The 12,890-nt window shown below is 41.7% G+C and overlaps 1 protein-coding gene across 3 annotated transcripts in view; it reads left to right on the top strand.

The window, feature by feature from the left end:
- Positions 1 to 12,890, top strand: part of IRAK3 (interleukin 1 receptor associated kinase 3) — a 99,639-nt gene that overhangs the window by 36,563 nt on the left and 50,186 nt on the right. For all 3 annotated transcript variants that reach the window (XM_053921201.2, XM_053921200.2, XM_071221007.1), the window contains exons 2-3: positions 310 to 435; positions 7,262 to 7,889. In XM_053921201.2, coding sequence (XP_053777176.1) covers positions 7,742 to 7,889 — 148 coding nt within the window. In that variant the 5' untranslated portion in view covers positions 310 to 435; positions 7,262 to 7,741. The remainder of the gene's footprint in view (positions 1 to 309; positions 436 to 7,261; positions 7,890 to 12,890) is intronic.

Genomic DNA, 12,890 nt, shown 5'->3' with positions numbered 1-12,890 from the left:
AAAAAGATAAAAGAATTCAGCTTGTGGGTACATAATTCAAGTCAGAAGAAGAGTCAGCTAAGAAAATAGAACAATCAAGAATATAGGAAGGGCATACTAAATATCATCACAGAGGACACATAAGTAAAATTTCAAGGAAGATTGAGTGATGAGGGACTAATGCTATGGGACTGTCGGGATAAGACCTGAGGAAAGGCTATTTGATCTGAAAAATTACTAATATTTTTAGACCCAAATATGCTGAATATTTAATATGTAAACTTGTTGAATTTGCCAATATTAAATCTGGGCTTTTATTTTTCTTTCAAGAGTTCAGAACAATGAAATAAATTCAGTACAAGAAGAACAAGAGGAACCATGACCTCTATGAAAGGCCAGAAAATGTGGATAATTAATTACCAAGTGTTTTTAGGATGTCCACCCTGAAACCAGGAGGTATGATATCATATTTCAAACTTAGGTACAGAGGGTTTCTTATGGTGTGAATGCTTGTGTCCCTTCCCAAATTCGTATGTTGAAGTTCTAAATCTCAGTTTGGCTGTTTTTGGAGAAGGGGCTTCTGAGGAAGGAGTTAAGGTTAAATGAGGTCATAAGGGTAGGGCCCTGATCAGATAGGATTAGTGCCCTTGTAAGAAGAGACACAGGAGTACATTCTCTCTCCTCTTTCTTTCTCTGTCCCTCTCCCTCCCTCTGTTGTGTATCAACCAAGGAAAGGCCATAAGGTGGGGAGCTCTCACCAGAAATTGAACCCTGCTGACACTTTGATTTTGGACTTATAGCCTCCAAAACTGTGAAAAAATACATTTCTGTTATTGAAGCCACACAGTCTGCAGTGTTTTATGTCGGCCTGAACCAATTAACTAAGGATTTATTTGGGAGATTTATTTAATAGCAAGGAAAAGAAAGTCAAATCATTGAGAAGGAATATACAAAATTTGTGGTTATAATATGACATGACAATGAGATTTGCTTTTGTAAACACTTTTTAAGTATTTTTTTCAACAAGCATTGCATCCAGAGTCCTTATAGCCATTAACAGTTTTGTCATCTGTAAAATGCAGGAATTGGACTAAATCCGCTTTGAGCTTTCCTCATCTCAAATTGCAAACAATCTCAGTAAATATTTTACTGCAAGAGAAAAAATTTTGCCATATTCTCAGATTCTTTCACATGTTTGGGGTTCTTCTAGGGATAAATAAATATTGGCTTCAAAAAATTAAAAGCTTAGCTAATATTGAAATTAGCATGAAAGCCCTTGACTTAAAATTATTTGATTATAAAAATCAGACTTTAAAAGTCAATGATGACTAGGGAAAAGTTATTATAGCAACACATCATGACATGCAAAGGGCCATAAAAATGTTTTTTAACATTAAAAAATCCCATATTTTTTTATTGTCGTTCAATTACAGTTGTCCCTGTTTTCCCCCATAATTCTCCCTGCCCTACCTACCCCCACCTCCCACATTTAATCCCCCCCACCATTGTCTTTGTCCATGGGTTCTTTATACATGTACCTGGACAATACTTCCCCTTCTTTCCCCCATTATCTCCCTCCCCCCTCCCATCTGGTCACTGTCCATTTGTTCTTTATTTCCATGTCTCTGGCTCTGTTTTTCTCACTTGTTTTGTTGATTAGGTTCCACTCATAAGTGAGATCATATGGTATTTGTCTTTCACTGCCTGGCTTACTTCACTTAGCATAATACTCTCCAGTTCCATCCATGCTGTCATGAAGGGTAGGAGTTCCTTTTTCTTTCTGCTGAGTAGTATTCCATTGTATAAATGTACCACAGCTTTTTGATCCACTCATTTACTGATGGGCACTTAGGCTGCTTCCAGCACTTGGCTATTGTAAATTGCACTGCTATGAACATTGAGGTACATCCATAAAAATGATTTAAAAAGAAAATAGTCAAATGGCTCAACCATGAAAGTCTTGGAAGAAGTAATTTTCTATACTTCAGAGTTTTCTAATCATAGAAACAATGCAATTTAATTGAAAAATTTCGGAAAACACAAGATAAGAAATAAAATCACCAATAACCTTTTCCATCAACCTTAAAAGGATAATTATTAAAATTTTAGTATATATCATCTTGTGAAATAATAGATTTTTAGAAAAATGTTTTGATGTCTTAAATGAGAAATAGTTGAGTTATAAGACAATGGAATCATAGTTAGTTATATAGAGAGAAATTATATATATAATTAAGGTTAAATGAGGTCTGGAGTATAAATATATATATAGAGAGAGAGAACTGGAGAAATAATTATTGCATGTTATTTTCATGAGGTCATTTTGATGGAAGTTGAAACCATTCAGTTTTCACTTTTTAAAGTTATGTGCACTCCAGATGTTCCATCCCATTACTGATCTTTACCGTGTCCCTGAACCCCGAGGCACCTATGACCCACTGTAGAAAGGCTCAGGGATAGGCAAGGCTCAAAGATGGGATAGGATGGTGATCTCTGTTTTGAAAAACCATGTCCAAAACCAGAAACTCTACATCCCACACATCTGTGTGTCCTTTGAATGTTTGTCCTTAGGGATGCTGGGTAAATAGCTGGCACCAAGATAGTTGTCTCATACACACTAAGAGCTGTTATCTGACTCACCTGTTTTCAGATTTCTGAGGCTTTGATGCCTGTGCTTAGCTGGGGCTTGGCCACTAGTAATACCCTATCTCTGTGCCACTGTCACCAAGGCCTTCAGGGTTTCCTCAGCACCTCCATTTGTTAATATTTGCTGTTCATTACACTCTTCTCTCCAGCTGGGAACTCTTCTTCTAGTACCCAACATTTGGAGGGGGGAGGTACAGTTGGAGAGGATTCCATGACAAAAGGTTAGGGTACATAGTAAAATAGTTTTGAGGTTTAACCACAGCCCTCTCTTTGCCAGAAAGCATGCATGTGGGAGGGTGGTATAGTGCAGGGTCTGGGTCTGCATGGATTCTAGTGCAGTCTCAGGTGAACCTAGAACTTCACACTGCTTCTGACCACACTGTCAGAATCATTCTCCACTGACATTTATTCCCTTAGTGGTGCAGTTGCCTTTGTCTGCATTCCAGTTCTGTGCCCATCTCATATCCCTCAGGTGTAGTTGTATACATTTGAACTCTAGTTTTCAACAGTTTCATTTTCTTCCCATAGGTTTTACAGGCCCTCAACAAATCAGGGAGTATTTATTACCAAATGTCTGTTCAGTGTATCAGTTAGGATGTGGTTGGCTGAATATAACAAGATTCCTGCCTTAAAAACTGGCTTAATAAAGTAATTTATGTTATATAAGTCCACAAGCAGGACCGTCTCCAGGCATAGAATGAATGAACCATTTAATGATGTTATCATGAATCTGGTTTTTTCTCCCATTGGACCATCCCCAAAGCTCATTTCATTCTAACACTGATGATCTTCATGTGGTTGCAAAAGGGTTCCAGAGGTGGCCAGAACTGCCATGTGTTCCTGTGCAGATCCAAAGACTAAGAGGTCTGAATGAGACTCCATCCCCAAAGCCATGTATTGCTGCCAATATCAGTAACATGCCAGCCTGAATCTCAGTGCATAGACCACTGCAATTTTAAAGTTGGAGGTCAGGGTAGACCTCTGCCATGTGGAAAGAGCATACCAGGCAAGCCAATAGCATGCACAAGGCTCTAATGTGGGGCTCGACCTGGTGTGTTCAAGGACCAGCAAGGAGACAGTGTGGTTAAAGCAGAATGAAGAAATAATATCAGGGGGTAACAGAGCAGAGTGGGAGAGGGAGGGAGAGAGACAATTCAGACAGTATAAAGAGTTTGACTTTTATTGTGACTGAAATTAGAAGCCAGTGTTGGCTTTTGAACAGAGGAGAAATGTAATCAAATTTGATTTAAAAGGATCACTCTGAATGCAGCGTTGAGGAAAGCTTGTAGGAAGCAATAGTCAAAGCTGTTTCAGTTAGGGGACAACTATAGTAATCAGACAAGATATAATGATGACTCACATCTAAGGTGGCAGCAGTGGAGGTGGGGAAAAGTGTCAGATTTTAGATATAGTCTGAATAGAATCAGTAGGATTTGCTGGTGAGATTGAATGTGGTCTATGAAGGGTGACTATAGTTTTTGGGTTGAGCAACTGGAAGGATGGAGTAATGTAGAGGGGGAAATGTGAGTAAAATTAAATTTGGGAAGCATGATTAAGAGTTCAGGTTTGGACATGAGTCTGGAGTTCAACAGAGAGGTCTGGGTTAAGCATACATGGCAGTCCTCAGTAGATAAACATTACTTAAAGCCTCAATACTAGTTGAGATCACAGGGAGCAGGTGTAAATAGAGAGGAAAACCACGAACTGAGACACTTCAATCTTAGAGTTAAGGGAGAAGAGGAGGAACCACAAAGAAAGATCAAGAGTGACTAACGAAGTAAGTGAAAATATTTGAAAATGTGAAAGACAAATGAAGAGTGTCCAAGAAGGAGGTGATGATCAATTGTGTCAAAAATTATTGATGGGTCAAGTAAGATTTGAACTTGAAACTATTGTATTTAGCAATGATGTGGACACAGATGACCCTGAAGAGAGCAATTTCAGTGGAGTAAGGTGGGCGGGGGTTCTAATTCCACTGGGTTTAGTCTATGGCCATACAACTCTGAATGCACCTGGTCTCGTCTAATTAGAGTGGGTTTAAGAGGAGAAAAATTGGAGACAGCAAGAATATTCAATACTTTACTACAAAAGGGAGCAGAGAAATGTGGTCGTTGATAGAAAAGGAAAGTGGTATCAAAGAAGTTTTACTTTTTCTTGAAGTGAGAAGAAATAACATCATATTTGTATGCTGATGGGGTTGATCAGTGAAGAGTGAGAAATTGACAACATGGCAGAGAGTGAGAACTGCTGTCCTTGATGTCTTGGAGTAGGAGAGAGGAGATTGGACCTGGTGCGCAGGTGAAGGGATTTGACTTAGCTAGGTGCCTAGGAAATTCAGCTATGGAAAAGCCGGGAGAGTGTAGGTTGGTAAAAATGCTGCCAGGTAGGTAAATGTGGTAGTGAGATTCTGTGGAAGTTTTTTCCTGATGCATCAGTATTCTCAAGAAATATTCTCAAGATCATCAGCAGCAGAGCATGAAGATTAGGGAGAAGATGATGGGAATTGAGGAGAAAAGAGAAAGCATAAAACAGTTGTTGAGGAGACCAGAAGAGTAAATGGACTAAAGGCACATAGTATAACTGCTTGAGAGCATAAATGACCCACTTGAGAGTCAAGGCTTTGATTTTAAACTAAATCTAATTAACAAGGTTCCCCCTCCTTCCCCAACAGCTACACTTAGGTGCGTGGGGGCAAAGCCAAAACTTGGAAAATTAGATTTAATCAGGATGGTAGATTTGCCAAGAGAGTTCAACAAAGTGACAGAGGAGCAAGAAAATGGAGGGCTTATACAAAGAGGAGTTATAATGATTGAGTGTAGAGTTAGGGGTAAGGAGAAAAATGAGGACCTCAAGAGGATGGGACCAGAGTTTGGATTTGTATTCTGCTAGGAAGGGAGTGTTGTTGAGGTCAGAGTACTACAGGGAATGCACTGCAAGGCCAGGTGGTGTGGACAGAGGGTGGATTCATACAACAGAAAGCATGGACGGGGCCAGTTATTGCTACTGACAAGCTCTAGGGCATGGGTGTTCACACAAGTGGTTGAAACTAGGTGGAGGACAGGATCATTGGAGAAGAGGAGTCTAGGAACTCAGTGCAGGATATTGGAAAGATCATAATCTACTCTACATATATTTTAAATCATCAAGAATTAAGACAGAACTAGTATCAAAGAGAATTACAATAAGAAGGAGCTATATAGTCTAAAAATGAGGAAACAGAATTGAGGTGGGGTGCAGAAGATGACAGCAAGAGTGAAGAGTAGCAAGTGATATAACCTGATGATACAGAATTCAAAATTCAGAGGCAATTCTAGGGAATGGGGGTAGGGAGGCATGGTCTGATACTAACTATCCACATTGAAAATACAAGAGATTTCACATAACCTATATAGATTTCATGTATAACTAATCTGGCTTTCACCTAAAATTCTTTCTTTTTTGTAATTCAGAAAATCTGGCAAAGTAGGCCTTGCTGACTGCGTGTCTTTCCCACAGTGACCTCCTGGCTCCTCGGTGTATCTGAGTGTGGCTCCCCTGTTCTAGCAATTCAAGAGCTACCAAAACATAATGGTGTCTCGCCTCCATTGTTCACCTTATTCATGTAGTCCCCTTGAGAGATACATAGGGTTTCTTAAGCATGTACAGATTGGCAATAAAATCTTAGCCATTTGAACAAACGGATACAGAAACTCTGGCCCAGACATTGCAGTTAAGAACAATCTAACAATAGCCAGAGGGGAGGGGGGAAGGGATAGTGGGGAGAAGGGTTTTCAGGAGCTACTATAAAGGACACATGGACAAAATCAAGGGGGAGGGTGGAGGTGGGGGAGGGAGGTGGGTTTGGCTGGGGTGGGGTGGAGGGGTGGGGAGAAAATGCAGACAAGTGTAACTGAACAACAATAAAATAATTTTTAAAAAAGAAAGAAACTCTTGCCCAAACGGCATCGCCTTTACTAATTTTCAAAAAATAGGTTGTGTAATACTTGAGCTGAGAGCAACTTGAAAAATGCGAGAAATACTAAATGATAATGTATCATCGCTGTTGATTTCTAGGGGGCGCCATTCCCAAACACTGCAAATCTGAAAGGTTTCAAGTAGGTGTTGATGTTTTTTCAGTTCATGGTCGTTGTCCACTCTTATAGCCACTATTGCTGGGATTTTGCTCATCACTTTCAAAGCATCTGCTCTCTTTGTCAGAGCATTTGTATCATGCCTGCTGGGGGATGTTACAGCATAAGCGGTAGAAGATTTCAAAGCAACAGTCAATTTTACTTAAACTCCATGTTGAAAACAAAAGGGAAATACTGTGAAGCCCTTTGAAGAAGCCCGAAGTAGTCAAACAATGTTTCAGCAGGAAAGCCCGAGAGAAGAGAACATAGTAAAGCCAAATACAGTACGGAGAAAGGGGCAGCCTCGTGAAGAAAATTACTACAATTTTCTTTTACTTAGTTCTCTCTTGTTTCTCTGTTCTTGGCATTTATGCACATCTTTTCCAATAATCAGTTCCTACACACACACTGACCTGTTTAAATTCAGTGAAAGCTGGGAGGAAAACCCAACCCTTTAGAGTGGTTGTTGGTTGTCTTCAGCGGAGTAGGGCTATGAGTGATTATTTTCTTCTTTCCATTTTTTCTAGGACTTCCAAGTGTTCCGCGATGTATTGGTTTTGTGACTGGATAAAAAGAAATGCACTTTTAAAATAAGTAATGACAGGTCCGTGATCCATCCACGCCAGGGGAGAGTCACGCCTGGGCACTCTCCCTTAGCTCTGCAGTTCTGGAGTTCCTCCAGCTTTCACTGTTTGCTTCATCTCTTCGGCCACGTCCCAATTGCAGAGGAACGAAAAAACTTCAAAACTTGAACCAACAATGAGGAATCAGCAGAGGTGGGGAGACCCCAGCGCCCCGCCGGTGTCCCCGGGGATAACCGTGGGGAGCGGCACTTTGCGTCACGTGGGGCCCGCCCCTTCCAGGGCCTGGGCTCTGCGTGTTCTGCTGTCTTGGGCGACGTCTGGAAGCAAGATTTCCGCGGTTGTGTAACGGCACCTCGCGGGCGTGCAGAGGCCTGGGCCCCGCATCGCTTCTCCTCCTGGCCCCTGGAGTCCGGCAGCCGTGCCATGGCCTGGGCGGCGGCGACTGGGAGCTGCGGGGCCCGCAGCGCGCTCTCGGTGCACACGCTCCTGTTCGACCTGCCGCCGGCGCTGCTGGGCGAGCTCTGCGCGGTGCTGGACAGCTGCGACGGCGCGCTGGGCTGGCGCGGCCTGGGTGAGTGCCGCCCGCGGGGGCCCACGCGGCCGGGGAGGGGCGGCGGGGCCTCCGCGCGCACTCTGTGTCCGACCCGCCGCCGGCAAAGCGCGCCCGACTCCTGCAGCCTCCGGGTGGTTCTCCCGGGGACGCTGCCCTTCCCTCCTCTTGGAAGGGGCGCAAACTCCCCGAGACGCGCGCAAGAGCTCCCCCTCCTCTTTAAAAGAAACTTTGGGTACCGCTGCAAGATTAAATGAGTGGAGGCTTGGGAAAAACAGCTACCCGCGTGAAACTACCTAATGTTATCGACCATTCCTGCCTTAACGTGGCCCGAATATTGTGACTTGGAAGGTCTATGTGATGCCTTCTTGTCATCATTGCTGTTACCCTAGATAGGGGTTTTCAATGCACTCTCAAGTGACCACCTGTGGCATGCTAAAGTAAAATGCTATTTGTAACTCATGTGGCTCTCTATTTTCTTAATTATTTCATTTTCCCAATTTGATGGAATGAAGGTTTATGCTAGAGAATGGCTTTTTTTTTTTTAATCTAGAAAGTTGGCTTCAAAACTCCATTTTATGCAGTCATTGGAAAGTTGAGCAACTGCCTGTTGGAAGTGTTGAGTGTGATCGCCAGAAATGATTCAGACAAAGATCTTTGTTTGTTTAAGCACAGGCATTTTTGGTTAGCTTTAATACTCCATGATGTCACATGTGATTTTAGTTGAAAATAAACACAATTAATTAGCCTTGAAATAGCTGTTTTTCTTACCAAGAATAGCAGAAGGCCTCTGAGGAAAAAAAAAACAGTCTTATTGTTGTTGATGAATATGGTCCCACTGTCTGGAATGTGGCATTGGGCTTCTAATTATATGAAAATTGTTTCTATATTAAAAACTCAATAATTTTAAATTGTGATTCGTAATTCCTCAGAAAATGTTACTTGAGTATTTGGTTTCTGAAGAGCACAGACATTTCCAACATGAGTTTGAGGGATAAGATCCCTCCCCAGCCAGATCTTTGGATAACGGATGATGGCCATTGGCAGCTCTTGCACCCATTGTCTTCCTAGGGTTATGTACTTTGTGAGAGAAAAATGTTTTCAGCCCAGCCCACAGATAAAATGAGGCAAGGTAGGTATTATAAATGAGTGAAATTCACTGATGGAGACGTTGAAAATGGAAGAGCATATGTCTCATTTAAAAGGGGCGGTTAATAATCAGCCTCCGGCCACTGCTGCTTTTCAGGAAGTTCAGCCCCAGTGTTTCTGGATCTCTCTTTCTCTCTCTCCATTGAAATCCAGAAATTCATATTTTACATAGGTTGTCTCATATAACCCTTCCAATTGCCCAATGAGGCAGGTGCCAATATCAAATCACCAATGTTTCAATAGGTGAGGAAACTGTGGTACAAATTAGTTAAGTAACTTGCCAAATTGACACAGCTAAGAAGTGGTAGAGCCAGGACTTGAACCATGGCAGGGCCTGTGCCCTTACCCACAGCCGCTCTGTACTTCCCGCTTCCCAACCATGGCATCATCAAAGTCATAAGTACTACTGTGCTCTTTCTGCTACATCTTACAACCTCCCTAAGATACAGGCATTTCTGCCATGATAGAACAATTCAGTGAGCCATTTCAAACAGGCAGCCCCATTTTTCTAGTGGTGGGAGTATATGAAGACCACCAAAATGAGAACAGCAAAGGCTGTTTATTCAAAGCAAGAAAGTCGGCCACCATCGCTTCATTTGACAGAGACACCAACGCAGGCAGAATGGAAAAACTTTATAGTGGAAAAAAGAGAAGGCTTCAGGTGGGTCCTGACTGGAGGCTGCTGGCATGAGGAGGCTGTAAATGTGGGAGGAAGCCGTAGACTTCTAGCCAACTAGAAGTGGGGCATCCTATATGACTGTTTATGGGGTGCATGTTTGGCTTTCTGTATTTGGCCCTAAGTTGGAGACAGGGGCAAAAAATAGGGAAGCTGTCAATGATTAATCAAGTTCTCATCATTTGGGCCGAATTGCTACAGGGGTTATTGTTTGGTGTCCTGGACTAGTAGCTACAGGTACCAATTTGACTTCCTAGACTGGTTCCTGTAGATGGTTAATTGACTTCCTAGGCTGGATGACACATGCTGTGGGTCAAGCATCCATTTTTACATATAGTCTGACAATATTCATTCTGTCATAGGGGAAGGGTCTCAAATGTCTGCCTTGCTTCTCCAGCTACAGTTCATTGTGCAAGGGAGGTGTGCCTCCTGACAGCCTACACCACATAGCTCTGAAAAGACCTGGAGCACACCAGCTGCTTTATGGATTGTTGTCTCATTAAGAAGGGAAGACTGGCTCAGTTCATGGTAGTGGAGTGCAACTGCCTGTGTTAAATATGACGAGTTTCTCTATTGGCCATTAAAAGAGAAAGAAGGGAAGAGGAGCAGGGAAGGAAAACTTGACCTTAGAAGGGGAGTAAGAGATTGTTTGGGAACTGGATTAAGGAGACAGTTCTTTTTATGCCCAGGACAGCTGCGAGCCTGAAAATACAGTGTCCCAAAATGCCACAGACAAAACAACTAGAATAGTAACAGGTAAGACTGTCTTGAGCTGATAACGACTCTTGATGGTGGTGAGTATCAGGCTGTATTTACAGAGGCAGCTCTGACATTGGTAAATTGTATGGCAGCTTATATGATATGATCAGGGTATACACAATAATAAAAATGCCCAAGCTCCAGTCCTAGAACTGTTGATACAATAATAAGTCTGCATAGAGGGTCCGGCATCTTTCTGTTTTTCTTGTCAAGACCTATAGGTGAGTCTAATGCCCAGCTTGCTTTGGGAGCCATTGCTTAGGCAAAATTCTCTTCTTTAATAGCATCCTAATATAACAGTTATTTTACCACACTCTTTTATTACTCCCCTTAATTCTTTTTATCTTTAAACAAATTCTACATATTAGTCTTCAAATCATTTATATAAAGTATTATTATTTAAAAGAATGTAATCACAAGGTAATATATTCTCTGGTTTGACACTGAAATAAAGAACAAACTGACAGTAACCAGAGGGGAGCCAGGAGGGGATAACGGGGGAAAGAAGGGGATCGTCAAGGAATATGTATAAAGGACCCATGGACAAAACCAAGGGGGAGTAGGATCGAGGGTGGGAGGTGGGGATGAGTGGGGAAGGGTGGAGTGGTGGGGGAAAATGGACACAACTGTACTTGAACAGCAATAAAAAAAATCAAAATATATATTCTTTGGTTGATGATGATTTTATGGCTGTGTAATGAAAGTAGAACTCTAATTGGGAAATGTTATTTATCTTACACTACCTCATAGACATAATGACATATCTACAGAGCCTGTGGTGACAACTCATTTCACTCTATTTGCAGCTGAGTGGTATTTGAATTAAATTGTTTGGAGCCCTTCGGTGATACACTGAGAAGGAAGCCCTGTTTACAAATACTATATAACGGGTTCTATTCAATTTTCTTCCTCTCAAAAAGGAAAGAAAATTATCATAGAAATTATTAATCACTTTAAAACAAATCAAGTGTAAAATCACATTAAACATGTATTTGAATATTCAACACAGATTTTAAATAGTAACAATAATAATAGCTGCCATCTACTGAGTTTACTATTTGCCGTACATTGTGTGCTAAGCACTTTATATGGATTATCTCACTGATTTATCTCAGAAACTCGATGAGGTTGGTACTCTTCCTGTTTCCATTTTATAGACAGGGTAACTGACTGTCAGAAAATTTAAGTAATTTACCTCAAGCCATAGCCTGGTAAATCACAGAGCAGGATTCTAACTAGATGGTCAGACTCCACAGCCTATTCTCTTTAAAAGAAAAGTTTAGACTATCATTTAAAACAGTTTTAAATTTCCAGAAATATTTAGAAGATAGACTGGAGAATGGACTCTACATTCTTCCCACATACTCTTCACCCAGTTTCCCTTATTATTAGCGTCTTACAGTAGTATGATACATTTGTTACAATATTGATACATGATTACTAAAGGCCATACTTCATTCAGCTCTCCTTCATTTTTACCAAACATCCCTTCCGTCTTCCAGGATGCCGTCCAGGACTCCACGTTATGTTTAGTTGTCACGTACCTTCCAGCTCTTCTTGCTGTGCTGCTTTCTCAGACTTTTCTAGTTTGGGGAAACTTTGACAGTTTTGAGGAGTACCGGTCAGTATTGGTCTCCTGTTTTGTACAGTCAAATGTCCCGTGGCTGACACTTGTCTGATATTCCTCTGATGATTAGATTGAGGCTATGGGCTTTGGGGAGGCAGACCACAGAGGTGACGTGCTGCTTTCATTACATCACGTCAGAGGCACACAATATCTGCCTGACTTCCCACTGTGGATGTTAACCGTGGCTGAGGTCGTGTCTGTCAGGTTTTTACACTTTAAATTACTACTCCCATCTTCCATAGTAGACTCTCTGGAAGGAAGTCACTAGGAGCAGCCCACCCGTAAGGAAAAGAGAGTTAGGCTTCCCCTCCCTGCGTGGAGTAGAACCCATGTTCTTCTGACCATCACCATGTTGTTTCTCCCGTCTTAAATGTTCTGCCTAGATCTCATTTCTACTCTAAGTTACAGCCTGCTTTTCTGTTCCCCTTTATGGTAAAATTCCTAAAAAGGGCTACTTACACTCTAGTTCCTCCATTCTGCCCTGAATCTGCTCTGGTCAGAATGTCACCCCAACTGCTCCATTGAAATTCCTCTCCTCCAAGGTCACTGTGGCTAAATCCGATAGTCAGTTCTTCATCTTATTTGACACAATGGATCATTCCGTCCTCCTTGACACACGTTCTTTACTTCTAGGACATTACACTCTATTTATTTCCTTCTCTTTTTACAGGTCACTCTTTACCTCTCTGATCTCTTAGAGTGCCCTGGGATCAGTCCATGGACCTCTTCTATTTATCTACTATACCCACTGTCTTGTCAATTCCCCTTTTGTGCTAATAACGCTCAAATTTCTAGCTTGGGTCTCTCTTGT

This window comes from Desmodus rotundus, chromosome 3, assembly GCF_022682495.2.
Source record: "Desmodus rotundus isolate HL8 chromosome 3, HLdesRot8A.1, whole genome shotgun sequence".
Taxonomy (NCBI): domain Eukaryota; kingdom Metazoa; phylum Chordata; class Mammalia; order Chiroptera; family Phyllostomidae; genus Desmodus; species Desmodus rotundus.
Note: the sequence above shows the minus strand (reverse complement) of the source record. Positions and strands in the feature narration are given on the sequence as shown.